The 19,409-nt window shown below is 47.1% G+C and overlaps 1 protein-coding gene and 1 pseudogene across 2 annotated transcripts in view; one reads left to right on the forward strand and one right to left on the reverse strand.

Moving 5' to 3' along the window:
* ELOVL2 (ELOVL fatty acid elongase 2) overlaps positions 1-19,409 on the forward strand; it is a 52,392-nt gene that overhangs the window by 18,433 nt on the left and 14,550 nt on the right. For both annotated transcript variants that reach the window (XM_042236832.2, XM_042236833.2), the window contains exons 2-3: positions 13,102-13,165; positions 18,986-19,173. In XM_042236832.2, the coding sequence (XP_042092766.1) occupies positions 13,102-13,165; positions 18,986-19,173 (252 nt within the window). The remainder of the gene's footprint in view (positions 1-13,101; positions 13,166-18,985; positions 19,174-19,409) is intronic.
* LOC121817351 (large ribosomal subunit protein uL23-like) lies at positions 17,757-18,223 on the reverse strand (annotated as a pseudogene).

Consider the following 19,409-nt stretch of genomic DNA (forward strand, 5'->3'; position numbering starts at 1 on the left):
TAAAGTAAATCGCCATGTTTTATGTTGATCTCCAGTAGTAGCTTCAAAGTTCTTATATAGGCAAAGAAGGGGACAGCTGTCTTAACTGGAAGCAGAGATAGAGGGTGCGGACCACAGAGGAGGGCTTGAAGCATCTGTTGTTTAGCACTTTAAAGAAAATTGAGAAAACACGCTGCAAAATGCTTTTTATTCTCCACTGAATAGAAACGACTGGTCAATAAGATTAAGGATAGTGAGCCTTCTCTGGTGGTCCAGTGGTTAAAAGACCTTTCCACTGCAGGGGACTGAGGTGCTCTGGGAACTAAGCTACCACATGCCATGAGGCTAAAAACAAAAAAAAAAATTAAGGATGGTAATACTTCATAAAAGTGTTCATCTAACAGACTCAAAACAATAGCTTGGGAAGAACTAGGAGAGGTTTGTGATGCAATGCTGTTTTAAAAAACATGGGTGTCAGACTTATATTTGTGTAATTTTCTTTATTTTGACATGGTATCTTGGCAGAGATAATCGGCTTAGCCATGCATGATGTATAGTTGTAGTCATTTTATCTTCTGCCTTATCTCATCTGTCAAATAGATAATACTTCTCACGGCTCTCTTCTCTCCACACCCCGCATAGAGTTGTCTTGTTTATTTCCTCAGCCCAGTGGTTTGGGAGGCAGTGTTGGCCTGATGGTTGAATGTTGATTGATTAATTAAGGTGACATCCAGAAGGTGTTCAGAATAACATGAGGTACCTAAAATCAGTGTGTAAAATTCTGACGCCATCATAAATACCAGTTCAGTTCAGTTCAGTCACTCAGTCGTGTCTGACTCTTTGCGACCCCATGAATCACAGCACGCCAGGCTTCCCTGTCCATCACCAACTCCCGGAGTTCACTCAAACTCATGTCCATCAAGTCGGTGATGCCATCCAGCCATCTCATCCTCTGTCGTCCCCTTCTCCTCCTGCCCCCAATCCCTCCCAGCATCAGGGTCTTTTCCAATGAGTTAACTCTTCTCATGAGGTGACCAAAGTATTGGAATTTCAGCTTCATAATCAATCCTTCCAATGAACACCCAGGACTGATCTGCTTTAGGATGGACTGGTTGGATCTCCTTGCAGTCCAAGGGACTCTCAAGAGTCTTCTCTAACACCGCCGTTCAAAAGCATCAATTCTTCAGCACTCAGCCTTCTTCACAGTCCAACTCTCACATCCATACATGACCACTGGAAAAACCATAGCCTTGACTAGATGGACCTTTGTTGGCAAAGTAATGTCTCTGCTTTTTAATACACTATCTAGGTTGGTCATAACTTTCCTTCCAAGGAGTAAGCATCTTTTAGTTTCATGGCTGCAGTCACCATCTGCAGTGATTTTGGAGCCCCCAAAAATAAAGTCAGCAACTGTTTCCACGGTTTCCCCATCTCTTTGCCATGAAGTAATGGGACCGGATGCCATGATCTTCGTTTTCTGAATGTTGAGCTTTAAGCCAACTTTTTTACTCTCCTCTTTCACTTTCATCAAGAGGCTTTTGAGTTCCTCTTCACTTTCTGCCATAAGGGTGGTGTCATCTGCATATCTGAGGTTATTGATATTTCTCCCGGCAATCTTGATTCCAGCTTGTGCTTCTTCCAGCCTAGCGTTTCTCATGATGTACTCTGCATAGAAGTTAAATAAGCAGGATGACAATATACAGCCTTGACGTACTCCTTTTCCCATTTGGAACCAGTCTGTTGTTCTGTGTCCAGTTCTAACTGTTGCTTCCTGACCTGCATACAGATTTCTCAAGAGGCAGGTCAGGTAGGCTGGTATTCCCATCTCTTTCAGAATTTTTCAGTTTATTGTGATCCACACAGTCAAAGGCTTTGGCATAGTCATGATCCAGCAGATGTTGGCAATTCGATCTCTGGTTCCTCTGGCTTCTCTAAAACCAGCTTGAACATTTGGAAGTTCATGGTTCACATATTGCTAAAGCCTGGCTTGGAGAATTTTGAGCATTATTTTACTAGTGTGTGAGATGAGTGCAATTGTGTGGTAGTTTGAGCATTCTTTGGCATTGCCTTTCTTTGGGATTGGAATGAAAACTGACCTTTTCCAGTCCTGTGGCCACTGCTGAGTTTTCCAAATTTGCTGGCATATTGAGTGCAGCACTTTCACAGCATCATCTTTCAGCATTTGAAATAGCTCCACTGGAATTCCATCACCTCCACTAGCTTTGTTCGTAGTGATGCTTTCTAAGGCCCACTTGACTGCACATTCCAGGATATCTGGCTCTAGGTGAGTGATCACACTATCGTGATTATCTGGGTCATGAAGATCTTTTTGTACAGTTCTTCTGTGTATTCTTGCCACCTCTTCTTAATATCTTCTGCTTCTGTTAGGTCCCTACCATTTCTGTCCTGTATCAAGCCCATATTTGCATGAAGTGTTCCCTTGGTATCTATAATTTTCTTGAAGAGGTCTCTAGTCTTTCCCATTTTGTTGTTTTCCTCTATTTCTTTGCATTGATTGCTGAGGAAGGCTTTCTTATCTCTCCTTGCTATTCTTTGAACTCTGCATTCAGATGCTTATATCTTTCCTTTTCTCCTTTGCTTTTCGCCTCTCTTCTTTTCACAGCTATTTGTAAGGCCTCCTCAGACAGCCATTTTACTTTTTTGCATTTCTTTTCCATGGGGATGGTCTTGATCCCTGTCTCCTGTACAATGTCACGAACCTCATTCCATAGTTCATCAGGCACTCTATCTATCAGAATTAGGCCCTTAAATCTATTTCTCACTTCCACTGTATAATCATAAGGGATTTGATTTAGGTCATACCTGAATGGTCTAGTGGTTTTTCCCATTTTCTTCAATTTAAGTCTGAATTTGGCAATAAGGAGTTCATGATCTGAGCCACAGTCAGCTCCCGGTCTTGTTTTTGCTGACTGTATAGAGCTTCTCCATCTTTGGCTGCAAATAATATAATCAATGTGATTTCAGTGTTGACCATCTGGTGATGTCCATGTGTAGAGTCTTCTCTTGTGTTGTTGGAAGTGGGTGTTTGCTATGACCAGTGTGTAACCATCAAAAAAAGCCTTTTTTTTTTTTTCTTCACATACAGCTCAGACTGCATTTTGCCTTTCTGTGACTTCTTTTCCCCTTAGAGCCTGCTAATGGTGCTCAGTTTGATTTGACATCTGGATTAAAATGTTAAGGAAAAGGTATGATTTTCCTTTACCTTTTAGAAAAGGCTTTACAGGGTGAAGTGTGAAGTAACTGTCACTGTCACTAATACTTGAAACAAAGAGGATGTGATAAGGATTTCATTCAGCAGGGAGAGATTCTGGATTGCTCAGTAACTCCCACTATTGGTTTGTTTTTATAGCTTGAAAGAAGGAGAATATAATATAGTCTATCCATGTGACTCATAGACTGTCTCCTAGGATTAGCAGTACACATCTTTTGATGTTACCAAGAATTTACTGAAATGCTGTGGGTATTGTTTTTAAGGTGGTTTTTTTTTTTTTTTTTTGATGTGGACCATTTTTAAAGTCTTTATTAAATCTGCTACAATATTGTTTCTGTTTTTAAGTTTTGATTTTTTGGGCCTAAGGCATGTGGGATCTTAGCCCCCCAACCAGGGATCAAATCTACACGCCCTGCGTTGGAAGGCAAAGTCCTAACCACTGGACTTCCAGGGAAGTCCCTGTAGATATTTTTAGACCATATAGAAATAGAATACAGATGTATAAATAGGTAGAAAACAAAGGTGTGATTATCACTTAAAAATGGAAATAAAGTCTGGCCCATGTCTTTTAGAAGAAACCATTGAAAGCTTTGCTTTGTTTTCACTTTGGGAAGGATAGCGCTTGTACATGCAGAACAGCCAACCTGCCTCCCCTCTGGTCAGCACTTGATAACCAGAGCACATACAAACAGAATCTCCTTTCATCACTGCTGTTAATTGTGAAAGAGCTTCATTCTTCCCCATGTGCCCAAACACAGAAGCTGGTACTGTTCCAAGGTGTCCTGAATACAACTATCTGGCCTTGGGTTAAATCTCCAAGGAGTTTGGTATTCACTGACAACTTCCTGGGGAAATAGAAGTTGTAGCAATCATTGCAAATATCTTGCATCGCAGCCTTAGCAGCTTTCCTGGCTCCTCACATACCCAGTATAGAATCCCTGAATGGCTGTATTTTCTAACTGTGAGATTGACTCTTTTTCTGTATAGCAGATTTCATTTTATACACTTGAAATTAAGGCAAGTTATTTAATAATATCTTTTAATGAGACCAGAATATTGTAAAAGAAATAATGTTGGTTCAGTTTTCTTTCCTTATTCTTGGAGAGAAGGCAACAACTTGCAAAATGACTGGCAGGGGAACCTAATATAATCAGGGCACTAATCCGATCATGAAGACCCACCCTCATCAGGTCATCAAAATCTAATTATCTCCCAAAGGCCCTGTCACTGGGGGAGAGGCTTCAACATACAAATATGAGAGAAACAAACATTCAGTTCGTAACATGCAGACTATGTCACTTGTTTTAATTAGTAATTTGAATAAAGGTGCCGGCACTTTAAAAGTGACTAAGCCCAAAGGGAAAATAAATATTTGGAGTTTGCATAATCTTCAGAGTATAAGGTGGGGCTGGAAATGAAGATAAATTCAAAAGGGATAAAGGTCTAAATTCCATTCAAGTAAAAAAAAATCAGTTGTCTAAGTATAGAAAGGGTAAAGCTTGAATTTGATAGCAATTAACATGAAACATAATGGCAACCTTGGAGAAGGCAATGGCACCCCACTCCAGTACTCTTGCCTGGAAAATCCCAAGGACGGAGGAGCCTGGTGGGCTGCAGTCCATGGGGTCGCTAAGAGTTGGACAGGACTGAAGCGACTTAGCAGCAGCAGCAGCACCATGATGGCAACCTGTTCTAGTACTCTTGCCTTTATTTTTATTTTTTTGTACTCTTGCCTTTAAAATCCCATGGACAGAGGAGCCTGGCAGGCTACAGTCCATGGAGTCGCAGAGAATCGGACGCGACTGAGCGTGCACACACACAACATGAGATGTACCTGGAAATGTTTGTTGACAGTGACTAACTGGTGTGAGTGTGAGTGCAGTCTTCTGATACTTTAATAGAAATACAGCATCCTGATCAAAAGGGGCCACCAGTTTCTCTGCAGTCTTCTCTCAGTAGGCCACTTTCAGAATATTGTATTCAGATAAAACAAATATAAGGAAAAGTGATGTTATTTCTGTTTCCACGGTGCAGATGCTGTCTGACGGGTTTGTGGAGACAGGTAATTACTAAACTGCCTGTGAAACGTATGGTCACGTAACCAGTATACAGTTACAAACTCACCGTATACAGCAAGTTTGAGTTTCATAGAGTAGAATATGCAGTGAAATCCTTGGTGCTGTGCTCAGTCACCTCGGTCGTATCTGACTCTTTGCGACCCTCTGCCTGCCCGGTTCCTCTGTCCATGGAGATTCTCCAGGCAAGAATACTGGAGTGGGTTGCCATGCCGTCCTGCAGGGGATTTTCCCAACCCAGGGATCGAACGTGCGTCTCTTAGTTTCCTGTGTTGACAGGCAGGCCTTTTACCACTTGCGCCACCTGGGAAGCCTTGGTTATAATCAAAGCACGTTTCAAGAGCAGGATCATCAGAGCATGGAAAACTTTTAGTTGTGTTCAGTGAAAGCTTTGAAAAAGAAATCTATGATGATATCCCCAAACTTCCTTTTATACTGTCTTAAAGAGTGATGCGGTACTTCAGGTAGAGTGAAAGTGAAGGATGATGTAATATCGATGGGTGGTCTCTGAAGGGTCCCCACCCCCAGGTGGTGGTGTCACTCCTAGCAGTAGGACAAGGGGCGGGTGCAGGACGTCACCTGGGTGACCCCCAGCACTGCTCCAGGGGTGGGATGCTGGGGGTGTGGGAGGGAATGCTGGCGTGGCAGTGGACATGGTCAGGTGGGCGGGGGTTAGCTGGCTCTGGGTTGAGGCTCTGTGATAAGGTAGAGACATTTCGGATGCTCTTTATTCTTCTCTGTAAATGCTGCTTTCCATATGGAATCATTTCCCACTAGATTTTTTTCCTAAAGGACAACACCCTTCGCACACCTTGGGGTGTCGTTCTGCTGCTACAGATTCTCTCACACATGTATATGAAAATGCTCCCTGTTTCCCTCTCATTTTTGAAGGCTGCTCTGCTCCTCTCTCCTGCCACCCTGGGCAACCACTGATTTTGTGTCACACAGATAATTTTTTATTTTCTGGAATTTCATGTAAATGGAAACTGTGTAATTTGGTTTTTTTTGGGGGGGCGGGAGGGGGCTCTAGCTTCTTTAATGCAACATCATAATTTTGAGATTCATCCACACGTGTTTGCATCAATAGTTCATTCCTTTATGTTGCAGAGTAGTATTTCCTTGTAGGCTATATCACAGTCTATTATCCATTCATCCGCCTGCGTTTCCACATGTAGGACCCGGAGTGCAGCTGTGAACTCGGTACCCAGGCTCTGCTCTCACCCTTTGCTCAGAGTTCATCCTGGGTGACTAACACTGCCCCAGCTCTGTACTTTGGCTTACCTTTTCCTGACCCGGTGGGAACTCTGATTTATTCTTCCAATGCCATTTCATCCTTGTCTTTTTAGACTGCATTCTCAATAACTGTTTTAAAGAACCCAGAACCAAAGAGGTAATTGTCCCCAGGTTTCTGACCTTCCCCGGTTGGCTTTACTTCTGTCTGTCAGAAAGGTCACCAGGAGCCCTGGCCACGAGCATCTCCCAGCTGAGTCGCATCTCCGTGGGTTTGCTGCTCCTTCTTCTTCGTCTAGACAATGTCCTAGAAGCTTTCAAAACTCGACAAAGCAGCAGCTCTTCCTGGAAGGCTGTCTTTATAAGAGATTTAAGTGAAATCTAGTATTTTTCCTTTTGTTTCGGGTGTACAGGATAGTGATCTGGTATTTATAGACACTGCAAAGTGAACACCACAGTCAGTCTAGTTAACATGAACAGTGACCATTTTTTTCTTGTGATGATAACTCTGCTCTGTTCAGTTCAGTTCAGTCGCTCAGTCGTGTCTGACTCTTTGCGACCCCATGAATCGCAGCACGCCAGGCCTCCCTGTCCATCACCAACTCCCAGAGTTCACTCAGACTCATGTCCATCGAGTCCGTGATACCATCCAGCCATCCCATCCTCGGTCGTCCCCCTCTCCTCCTGCCCCCAATCCGTCCCAGCATCAGAGTCTTTTCCAATGAGTCAACTCTTCGCATTAGGTGGCCAAAGTACTGGAGTTTCAGCTTCAGCATCATTCCCTCCAAAGAAATCCCAGGGTTGATCTCCTTCAGAATGGACTGGTTGGATCTCCTTGCAGTCCAAGGGACTCTCAAGACTCTTCTCCAACACCACAGTTCAAAAGCATCAATTCTTCGGCACTCAGCCTTCTTTACAGTCCAACTCTCACATCCATACATGACCACTGGAAAAACCATAGCCTTGACTAGACGGACCTTAGTCGGCAAAGTAATGTCTCTGCTTTTGAATATACTATCTAGGTTGGTCGTAACTTTTCTTCCAAGGAGTAAGCATCTTTTAATTTCATGGCTGCAGTCACCATCTGCGGTGATTTTGAAGCCCCCCAAAGTAAAGTCTGACACTGTTTCCACTGTTTCCCCATCTATTGCCCATGAAGTGATGGGACCAGATGCCATGATCTTTGTTTTCTGAATGTTGAGCTTTAAGCCAACTTTTTCACTCTCCTCTTTCACTTCATCAAGAGGCTTTTTAGCTCCTCTTCACTTTCTGCCATAAGAGTGGTGTCATCTGCATATCTGAGGTGATTGATATTTCTCCCGGCAATCTTGATTCCAGCTTGTGTTTCTTCCAGTCCAGCATTTCTCATGATGTACTCTGCATATAAGTTAAATAAGCAGGGTGACAATATACAGCCTTGACGTACACCTTTTCCTATTTGGAACCAGTCTGTTGTTCCATGTCCAGTTCTAACTGTTGCTTCTTGACCTGCATACCGATTTCTCAAGAGGCAGGTTAGGTGGTCTGGTATTCCCATCTCTTTCAGAATTTTCCACAGTTTATTGTGAAATAGTCAATATTGTTATTATTGTGAATTGGAGTATAATTGCTTTACAGTTTTGCGTTAGCTTCTGTTGCACGACAGTGTGAATCAGCCATAGTGGCTTGCTGTTAGTTGCTCAGTCATGTCTGACTCTCTGCGACCCAATGGACTGGAGCCTGTCAGGCTCCTCTGTCCACGGGATTCTCCAACGAGAATACTAGAGTGGGTTCTGCCATTTCCTTCTCCAGGGATCTTCCTGACCAGGGCTCGAACCCATGTCTCCTGCATTGAAGGGGATGCTTTATCATCTGAGCCACCAGGGAAGCCCAGCCACCAGCCATAAGTATACACGTCTCGCCTCCCCGCCACTGCCCCCAGCCACTATCTAGGTCATCACAGAGCATGGGGCTGAGCGTCCTGTGCTGTGTAGCGGCTTCCCGTGAGCCGTCTATTTTACACACGGTGGTGTCGGTTCAGCATTGTTAACTGTAGTCACCATGCTGTACATTGCATTGCTGGGACTTAATTCTTTTTTAATAACTGAAAGCTTGTACCTTTTGACCCCCTTCACCGTTTCTGCCACCTCCCAGCCCCCACCTCTGGCAACTACCGATCTGTTCTCTGTATCTCAGTTTGGTCTTTTGGTTTTGTTTCTTTCAGATTCCATACATAAGTGAGATCATATAGTATTTGTTTTTTTTCTCTGATGTATTTGTTCACCCAGCATCATGCCCTCACGGTCCACCCATGTTGTCACAAATGGCAGGATTTTTCTTTTCTTTTTGTAAAGTATGTTTTTTTTTTTTTTTTTAACTATTTATCTACTTGGCTGTGCTGGGTTTCCGTTGCTGTGCAGGCTTTTCTCTAGCCGTGGCGAGCGGGGCGGCTCTCGAGTCGCGGTGCCTGGGCTTCTCATTGCGGCGGCTTCTCTCGTTGCAGAGCGTGGGCTCTAGGGTGCCTGGGTTTCAGTAGCTGTGGCCCCCTGGGCTCTAGCGCACAGGCTCAGGAGTTGTGGCCCATGGGTTTGTTAGTTGCTTTGCAGCATGTGGGATCTTCCTAGACCAAAGATCAAACCCCTGTCTCCTATCTTGGCAGGTGGATTCTTTACCACCTTCTTTGGCACCAGGAAAACCCAGGACTTTCCCCCCACCTTGGGAACAGCCTTCTTTCCTTTTTCATTCCTATAGTTATGAACAGTATACTCAAGGACTTTTTTTATGGCTGGATAGTATTTCCTTTCTCGTGCATGGTTCTTACAGCGCATCGCTATTAACCCTTCCTATCGTACTTGAGAAACTGACCCCTAGTTACTGATGCCTTGTCTGTTATCCTGTGTGACGATAAGGGCCATGCCTCCTTTGACTTCATATGTCAGCATCTAACATGGTGCTGACACATGGTAACATCCAGAGAATTGGTTAATAAATCACGAAGCTAATGACCGAAAGAATTCATTCATAGTACCTTTCATTCTGTTCGCTGTTCCTGTCTCCTCCTCTTAGCTTTCCTTTTGTTCCTGTTTTCCTCCACTGTGACTGAATTTCTGAAAGATAATAGAAGTAATACAAGCCTTGTGACTTTTGTCATTGTATTAGATCTGCTGACACTGGAAGATGGATTTTGAACGCTAGCAAACAAACTGGGACAGTTTAAACATTGTGGGTAGATGTGGCGATGGAGAAGATTTCGTTGTTGTTTGTCGTGAGGGTGGCTACATCAGCGAGGTTAACCTTCTTTGCTTGGGAATGAGAGGCCTCTAGACAGGTCTGCCCTATTTGGACAGCAGCACAGATAAGACCGTTTCACCCTGAGATGTTAGGTAACCGACCTTTCCCCAGTCTGGAGGTCTCCCAGAATGTCCCTCATGGAAACCAAAGATAAAAACACTATTTAAAATCTTCCAAAGTTGGTTTAGTTCAGATAGTTTTTTTTCCCTAATTTATCTATTTATATATTTTTGGCTGTGCTGGGTCTGCACTGCCGCATGAGCTTGTCTCTAGTTGGGGCAAGAGGGGCTACTCTGTAGCTGTGGCACACGGGCTTCTCGTTGAGGCATCTTCTTGTTGCAGAGCACGAGCTCGGTAGCTGTGGCTCACGGGCTTAGTTGGTCCGCGGCATGTGGGATCTTCCCGGACCAGGGATCGAACCCATGTCTCCTGCACTGGCAGGTGGACTCCACCACTGAGCCACCAGGGAAGCCCAGTTTAGTCTGTATACTTTCCATAGAGATACGGTGAAATAATAAAGGTCCTAGTTCACCGGTCAGCAAGTCGTGGGTGCTAATAAATGCTCGTCTTTCATCCTCATCCTCCTCCCCAAGCTGCCTGAGGTTCCCAGAGACCTACGTTTCCTTGAAATTGCCTCCGAATCAATGTCACGAATGTGGGACAGACGCAGACAGTAAGTGCTGATCACCAACACACATCTTTTCTGATGCCAGCCAGTAACTCCATTCTCCTCTTTGGCACTTATCATTTTCTTTGAGAATAAAATGCGTTTGACTGCACACTAGCTGTTGATTATGGAGAATGTTCTGCGTGAACTTCCTGACAACCATCCAGGTAACTCACTTGCTGTCAAGAGGCCAGTCTGCTCACTTGAAATCCTCATCAGATTTCCCTTTCCCAGGAACACTGTGCAGTGTTCATCTCTTCCTACCTTTCCTGGAGGTGGCACTCCAGCGTGAAAGGGAGGCAGCAGTCAGGTGATCAGCCATCAGATGCTTAGCAGAAACTCTCCAGTCCCACCCTGAACCCACTAAAGTGGCGGTAAATTAATTTGTGGAAAATTCTGAGAGAGATGGGAATACAGACCACCTGACCTGCCTCTTGAGAAATCTGTATGCAGGTCAGGAAGCAACAGTTAGAACTGGACATGGAACAACAGACTGGTTCCAAATAGGAAAAGGAGTGCATCAAGGCTGTATATTGTCACCCTGCTTATTTAACTTCTATGCAGAGTACATCATGAGAAACGCTGGACTGGAAGAAACACAAACTGGAATCCAGATTGCCAGAAGAAATATCAATCACCTCAGATATGCAGATGACACCACCCTTATGGCAGAAAGTGAAGAGGAACTCAAAAGCCTCTTGATGAAAGTGAAAGAGGAGAGCGAAAAAGTTGGCTTAAAGCTCTACATTCAGAAAACGAAGATCATGGCATCCAGTCCCATCACTTCATGGGCAATAGATGGGGAAACAGTGGAAACAGTGTCAGACTTTATTTTGTGGGGCTCCAAAATCACTGGAGATGGTGACTGCAGCCATGAAACTACAAGATGCTTACTCCTTGGAAGAAAAGTTATGACCAACCTAGATAGCATATTCAAAAGCAGAGACATTACTTTGCCAACTAAGGTCCATCTAGTCAAGGCTATGGTTTTCCAGTGGTCATGTATGGATGTGAGAGTTGGACTGTGAAGAAGGCTGAGCGCCAAAGAATTGATGCTTTTGAACTGTGGTGTTGGAGAAGAGTCTTGAGAGTCCCTTGGACTGCAAGGAGATCCAACCAGTCCATTCTGAAGGAGATCAGTCCTGGGATTTCTTTGCAAGGAATGATGCTAAAGCTGAAACTCCAGTACTTTGGCCACCTCATGTAAAGAGTTGACTCTGATGCTGGGAGGGATTGGGGGCAGGAGGAAAAGGGGACGGCAGAGGATGAGATGGCTGGATGGCATCACTGACTCGATGAACGTGAGTCTGGGTGAACTCCAGGAGTTGGTGATGGACAGGGAGGCCTGGCGTGCTGCGATTCATGGGGTTGCAAAGAGTCGGACACGACTGAGTGACTGAACTGAACTTAACTGAACTGAATTGATGGACAGAGGAGCCTGGTGGGCTGCAGTCCATGGGGTCGCTAAGAGTCGGACTGAGCGACTTCACTTTCACTTTTCACTTTCATGCATTGGAGAAGGAAATGGCAACCCACTCCAGTGTTCTTGCCTGGAGAATCCCAGGGACAGGGGAGCCTGGTGGGCTGCCATCTCTGGGGTCGCATGGAGTCAGAGATGACTGAAGCGACTTAGCAGCAGCAGTGACACTATCTATTGTAATAGTAAATGGATGCTAATGTGCTGAAAACGTTTTGAAAAACAAAACATAAAGACAATGGGAAAAATAGCCATAGTACCTAATTTCCTTCCTTGAAAAACGAGTTGTCTTTATGGTTTTACGTTTAGCTTTGTGAAATACAGTTCAGCTAAATTTTTCTTTAATACTAGGTTGTGTCTTGTGGGTGTAGACTCTCCCTGTGGCTTGCACACAGACATTTCACACATCCTGCAGGTGTAGACCCTCTCTGTGGCTTGCCCACAGACATTATGTGCGTCCTGTGGGTGTAGACTTCCCTGTGGCTTGCGCAGATGTTATGTGCGTCCCGCGGGTGTAGACTCTTCCTGTGGCTTGCGCACAGACGTTACATGCGTCCTGCCGGTGTAGACTTCCCTGTGGCTTGTGCGTAGACATTACGTGCGTCCCGCGGGTGTAGACTCTCCCTGTGGCTTGCGCACAGATGTTACGTGCGTCCCGCGGGTGTAGACACTCCCCGTGGCTTGCACACAGACGTTACGTGCCTCCCGCGGGTGTAGACTCTCCCCGTGGCTTGCGCACAGATGTTACGTGCATGCTAGGCCTGTGGCTTGTGCAGACATCACGTGAGTCCTGCGGGTTTAGGCTTCCATGTGGTTTGCACATAGCCCAGGAACTGCAACGGTAGGAGTTGTTTGTGGAGAAGCTTCTACCTCTCTAAGCATCCTCAAAGGAGATGGGACAGTCAGTCACCCTTGAATGTTTGAAGGTTCCAAACTGTCCTCTAGGACTCCTCTTACCTAAGAAATGGAAAGAGAAACTGTTTCCTTCCCAGTCCTTACAGGCTGGTGATGGTGAGGCCGCATCTCTGGTCCACCTCCCGCAAATCTCTGCAGTCAGAGTCCCCGAGGCCAGGACCCTTGGAGATTCAGTCAGCCGTGTGTTGTTGGCAGTGGTTCATTTTGAGAGATTCCAGAAGCATCTGCTTAAAGCATTTTTTCTTTTTCTTTTCAGGAGCATCTAAAGGCCTTTGATGATGAAGTCAATGCTTTTTTGGACAATATGTTTGGACCTCGGGGTGAGTGAAAACTTGAGAACTCAAGGTGGAAGGAGCACTGTCTAGTTAGAGAAGAGGATGGCGCCCTTGCAGGTGTCTTGTGAACAGTCCAATGCCTACCCCTGAGAGAGCTGCCACCCCTCCCCCTGGGGCCCCTCCACCCCCTGAGACCTGCTGCCCCTCCTCCCTGCCGCCCCTCCCCCCGGGGCCCCTCCTCCCCTGAGAGACCTGCTGCCCCTCCCACACCCCCACACCCCCCCGCCCCCGCCCTTGTAGGGCCCCCGCCTCCTGCCCTCCAGCCTCTCCCCGGGGCAGGAACACATTGCAGTGCCATCCGTGCCTCTGGTCCCTCCATGGCTGCCATGGTGGCAGTCCTTTCCTTCCAAGCCTACTTCTTCCTCTCCTCTCTTCCTCCACCAGCCTCCCACCTCCTCACACATGGTCTCTCTGCCCCTCCCTGTCCGATAGACTCCCTCTAGACATGCTGGGCTTTCCCTGCCCGGAGCCACGGTTTGGGCTCCTCAGCTCCCAGCCATCCTGAGGGTCCCGGTGGTTCATCCATCACCGCCCACTCAGACCACAGGGGACCTCCTGACGCAGCTGCCCTTCCTCGTTGTCTGCTCAGTGGCAGCTGCAATAAGACTTCAAAAGCCTAAGTCATACTGTGCAGACTCTAGCTTAAAACCCATCAGGTCTTCCCTGCATCCTCAGGATAAAACCCAGCTCCTCCTGGACCACGCAGCCCTGTCCTGTCCGGCCCCAGCTGTCCACTCTCCCCATGCTCTAGACATCTTTTCCTTCCTCTGAGCGTAAAATTCATTCCTATGCTGCTGGTCCCCACCGTCGGATGGCCGCTTAACCGTCCCCTCCTCAGATAGCCTTTCCCTCACCAGGACGGCGGAGATCTGCCCTTGAAAGCAGCGAATCTTAAACCTCGCATCATGCTCTCTTTCAGCTTCTGTTTATTTCCTTCATGCACTTGATTAATAGCTCTTTCTTCCATGAGGACAGGACCCATGACTGGTATCTCCAGGGTGTCTTAACGGTCCTAGGAACCTATTAGACACTGTATATTTTGCAAATAAATGAGGAAAGTCTCAAGAACATGCTTTGTTTCCCTTGAGCCTTGCTGGTTCACAGAGCTGGAGAATTTACAAGTTGTCTCCTCAGCATTAGGGGTGGGAGGAGAGGGAAAAGAGGTTTTCCAGTTTCTCAGAATCTTTAAATAGAATCATGCAGAGACACAGGCTGCGTAAACTATCCTGAGCGAGTGACTACTTACATAGTGTTAGTGAGATAATACTCTGATTGTAGGGAGCTTTAAAATAAATACATCTGGGTATTCACATTGTCCTTGGTCTTCGTTTTGTTTTCCATCTTCTCCTTGTGATAATGCCATAGGGTGGGCAGGGTGGGATACCCGTCCCCCGCGGTCCGCTCTGTGTGGCATGCCCTCTGCGGCACTGTTGTAGCAGGCGGTGTCAAGGGCATGGCACTCCAGTGGGCATGCGGGGCTTCTGGGTGACCAGCCAGCATGTGACGTCTACACCAGAGTCTTAACAGGCAGTGTCTGAGCCAAGGTCACACTGAGCTTTGGCATCAGTAAGGTCACTGTCACCTGGAATTACGTGGACGGGAAGCAGTTAAAGACAGGATTGCAGTTGTTTGCTCAGTTTTGGTCATTTTTATGGAAATTCCCTTTGCTGCGAGGAGACTGTGAGGTTGACATTTGACTGCTGATCAGGTGACGTCTACGGTGGCAGGAGGCTGAGCCTCCCGGCTGACAGGCATCCTCCTCTCCCTTGAGAGGTGGCCGGGCTGAAGTCGTGTGGCAAGTCCCCTGGGGAACCGACAGGTGTCCCCAAGCCTTTTCCGACTATACCCGTGCCATGTGGGCACCATCCAGAGAGATTGTTCTGGGCGCATACCTGACCCCGCTGCAGAGTTAAGGTCTCAGGTCCCAACGACGATGATTTGTAAGTGCTGGTCCTGGGTTTCGGTTAGGGCAGTTGTGACCCTCCCTGACAACCGTGGCCACTGTTTACAACGACAGCCTCCAGCGCTGTCTCCCGTGCTTGACCTGACCTGTTGACTGGCATGCATTGAATGACTGTTTCCTTCACCTCCACACTAAGCAGCTGTAAGATATGAGTGAGACTGAGTAGAAATACAAGGTAGTCTCATCTCTCAGAGTACACACTGTGGCTGGAGCCTGAAACCAGAACCTCTGAGACAGAAAGCACGGAAGTCAACCACGTGTGTTAGTTTCCGGGGCTGTCGTAGCAAAAACCCCACAGACTGTGCGGCTTAAGACAACAGCTGTCCATTCTCTCCCTGTTCTGGAAACATGGTGTCAGCAGAGCCTTGCCTGCCCTGCGCTTCTGGGAGCGCTCTGTCCACACCTCCCACTCAGGGCTTTCCAGCCGCTGCCCTAGAGCTCCATCGCTCCGTCGCCGCTGTCTCTGCCTTCGTCTCCATGTGGCCTTCTCCTGCGCCTCCCCTTCTTATCAGGACACAGGTCCCTGAGCAGGGCCCACCTTACCCAGTACAGCCTTATGTTAGCCGGTTTGTGTCTGCAAAGATCCTGTTTCTCAGTAAGACAGCATCTACAGAGACCAGGAGTTTGGACCTGAACACACCTTTCTGGGGGACACTGTTTAACTCATAATACCATAAGCAGAGGCAGGTAGAGTTTAGTGCAAGTTATTTAGCTGTTTTTACTCAGTTTTTCTCTATTGTAAACCAGAGATAATTCCGCCTGTAGGATGGAGTTATCCATCACCTTGACTGTGGTGTTGGCAGCACAGGGGTTTGCATGTGTCCAAACTCATCAGATTGAACACACAAAGAGTATGCAGGGTTTTCTGTATATGTCAGTGACACCTCTCTACAGCTGTTCAAAATAAGATCACCTATATAATTAGATTGCTTTGAGAAATTTAAGTTAACACACATAAAAGGCTTTAGGACTGTGTGTGGCACAGAATCAGTGCTCAGCAGATGTTCATTATAAAACCAGTGCTACAGTCACATGGGCTTCCCTGCCGGCTCAGATGGTTAAGAATCTGCCTGCAGTGCAGGAGACCTGGGTTCGATCCCTGGGTCAAGAAGATCCCCTAGAGAAGGGAACCCACTCTAGTATTCTTGCCTGGGAAATCCCATGAACAAAGGATCCTGGCAAGCTACAGACCATGCAGTCGTGAAGAGCTGGACACAACCGAGCGACTAGCACGCACACTGTCTCCATGATAACATGCCAACTAAAAAATGATTAGTGCTTTGTTACACTGAAGAGCTGTAGTTATGGAAGAACAGGGGGAATTGGCCAGGCCCTTGACGTGGGCCTTGAAGGACACGCAGGCTTTAGATGTGGAGGTGGACGTTAGGGAGAGGCACGGTGTGCAGACCTCAGGACAGATGGTTAGAGCCCCTTGTGCGAAAGGTAACTTGTTAGCTGCAGGAACGCTCCCCTTACCTTGCAGCTGTGTCACACATGGGGGAAGTTCACAGCATCAGTGATGACACAGAGCTTGAGAAGGCACTTGGCTCATAGAAGCTGTGCTCTGCAGGACAGGGTGTGGAGAGCCCGGGGCTGCGTGGGGTGGCAGGGAGCAGAAGGGGAACTGGGGCTCTGGGGACCAGAGGGACTGCGGAAAGGGAGAATCCAGCTCCGACAGCTCTGTTTACAGAGATCAGAGTCAGTGCGCAGTTCTCATAATTCTGGGCCAAACCATTTTCTCTCTCTAGACAACAACAAAAAGGAGCAGAACAGAGAACAAAAATCACTTTGTGCCTCCAGTTATTTTCTAATTACTGACTGTATTATAGTTCTACTGTGTGTGTTTTCTTTAGGTTTTTTTTTTTTTTTTTCAATAGTGAAAACTTTTATATTTGGAATTAGCCAGCTGGACTCAGTTTCAGTTCAGTTCAGTCACTCAACTGTGTCTTGACTCTTTGTGACCCCATGGCCTGCCGCATGCCAGGCCTCCCTGTCCCTCACCAACTCCCGGAGCTTGCTCAAATTCATGTCCATTGAGTCAGTGATGCCATCCAACCATCTCATCCTCTGTCGTCCCTTTCTCCTGCCTTCAGTCTTTCCCAGCATCAGGGTCTTGTCAAATGAGTCAGTTGTTTGCATCAGGTGGCCAAAGTATTGGAGTTTCAGCTTCAGCATCAGTCCTTCCAATGAATATTCAGGACTGATTTCCTTTAGGATGGATTGGTTGGATCTCCTTGCAGTCCAAGGGACTCTCAAGAGTCTTCTGCAATACCACAGTTCAAAAGCATCAATTCTTCGGCTCTCAGCTTTCTGTATAGTCCAACTCTCAGTTTGCTGCTGCTAAGTCGCTTCAGTCGTGTCCAACTCTGCATGACCCCATAGACGACAGCCCACTAGGCTCCCCCGTCGCTGAGATTCTCCAGGCAAGAACACTGGAGTGGGTTGCCATTTCCTTCTCCAATGCAGGAAAGTGAAAAGTTAAAGTGAAGTTGCTCAATCGTGTCCGAGTCTTAGCAACCCCATGGACTGCAGCCCACCAGGCTCCTCAGTCCGTGGGATTTTCCAGGCAAGAGTACTGGAGTGGGGTGCCATTGCCTTCTCCAAACTCTCAGTTTAGATGATCCCAATTTTGTTGTGAACATCCAAGCATCATAGTCCGGAGCTGGTCGAACATATGCCTTCTTCTCTCTCTCTCCATTAGGCCTGATCAGGGTGTTGACCTTGACCATGTCAGCATCAGGGGGCTTCTTCACAGCCTGCTGGATTGGGCGCTTGTTGGCCTTGACACCCACAGTGGACACACGTGTGGTGTGGCCTTCTGTCTTCTTCACAGCTGACTCGGTGGTGAGGGGGAGCTTGACGATGGCGCAGTGGTCCAGTCTGTTTCTCTTGGGGGCGCTCTCCGAGGACGTGAGAGCTGCCTCGAGCCACAGTGTTCTGGGCCACTGGAAGGTGGGTGACGTCCCGTCTTTGTTTGTGGCTGTGGACACCTTTCAGCACAGCTTTTTTGGCCTCAAAGCCTTTGCTTTGGCTTCGGCTTTAGGAGGGGCAGGGGCTTCCTTCTTCACCTTTGGTGCCATCTTCGTGAAAAGCTTCTTTAGGTTTGTACATGTTCACTCTCCAGAGTAAGGGACACTTGCCTCCTGGCTGTGCGTATTCTTGGTCCACGATCAGATCTGGGTCCTTGGTTTGTTTCCTGTTCTCCATTCCGAACCCTCAGCTCCAAGGCTCATTCCAGCCTCTTGCTGTCACCCTCCTGTAATCCCGCTGCCCCGTTTGGACCAGCTGGACTCTAACCACTCCTTGTTTCTATACAGTGATCCTAAGCTGACTCCAGGGGGTGTGGGTGTTAGGAGCTAGGGCGCAGTATGGACGTATGCTCTGTTCTGCCTCCCAGAGCCGCTCGGTGGAGGCAGCAGCAAGGTGACGTGACCCAGGAGCTGGATTCACGTCCTGACTCAGCTGCTAACTGCCCGATGGCCTCCTGCAGGTGCTGGCGCTTTCTGAGCCGATTGTATGGGACAGCGTAACACACATGCTTGCTACTTACTGAGAGTAGACACAGAACTCTGCCACTTAGACATCTGAGAACAGTTACTTCCCACCTCTTATTTGTTCACTGTCAGTGTTCGGCCTAAGCCCTGTTCATGCTGTGGAACCTTCCTTAACTGTTTCAGCCCCACTGGTTTCTTCTTCCTAATGGAACCCGAATCCAGCTTGCTCATGCTGTGGCCCACGGTTCCCTGCTGGACCCGGTGCAACACGCGCACCACACGCGACGGCGTCTCCTTACTAAGCACGCAGGGTGCTCTGTGGGATTCTCACTGTGTGTTTCTTTCCAGATGCTCGAGTCAGAGGCTGGTTCATGCTGGACTCCTACCTCCCTACCTTGTCTCTCACCGTCTTATACCTGCTGTTGATATGGCTGGGCAACAGATGCATGAGGAACAGACCTGCTCTTTCCCTCAGGGGCGTCCTCACATTGTACAATCTTGGAATCACACTTCTCTCCGCATACATGCTGGCAGAGGTAAGTGTCCGCAAAACAGTTACGTCGGGCATTCCAGAACTTTCACGGTTTCTATCAATACTGATCTTAAATATCTCAAGAAGCTGTTCCAGCGCCTGATATTATTCCTTCCAAATGGGTGGAAGTCTTTGTTTCTAACTTGAATTTTTCTTATTGTCATTTAGACCTATTTCTTTAGTCCTTAGTCTTTACTTGTAGTTTAAAGTCACAGTTTAGGTCTGAATGGGCTTAAAGAT

Source organism: Ovis aries, chromosome 20 (genome assembly GCF_016772045.2).
Source record: "Ovis aries strain OAR_USU_Benz2616 breed Rambouillet chromosome 20, ARS-UI_Ramb_v3.0, whole genome shotgun sequence".
In the NCBI taxonomy this organism is placed as follows: Eukaryota; Metazoa; Chordata; class Mammalia; order Artiodactyla; family Bovidae; genus Ovis; species Ovis aries.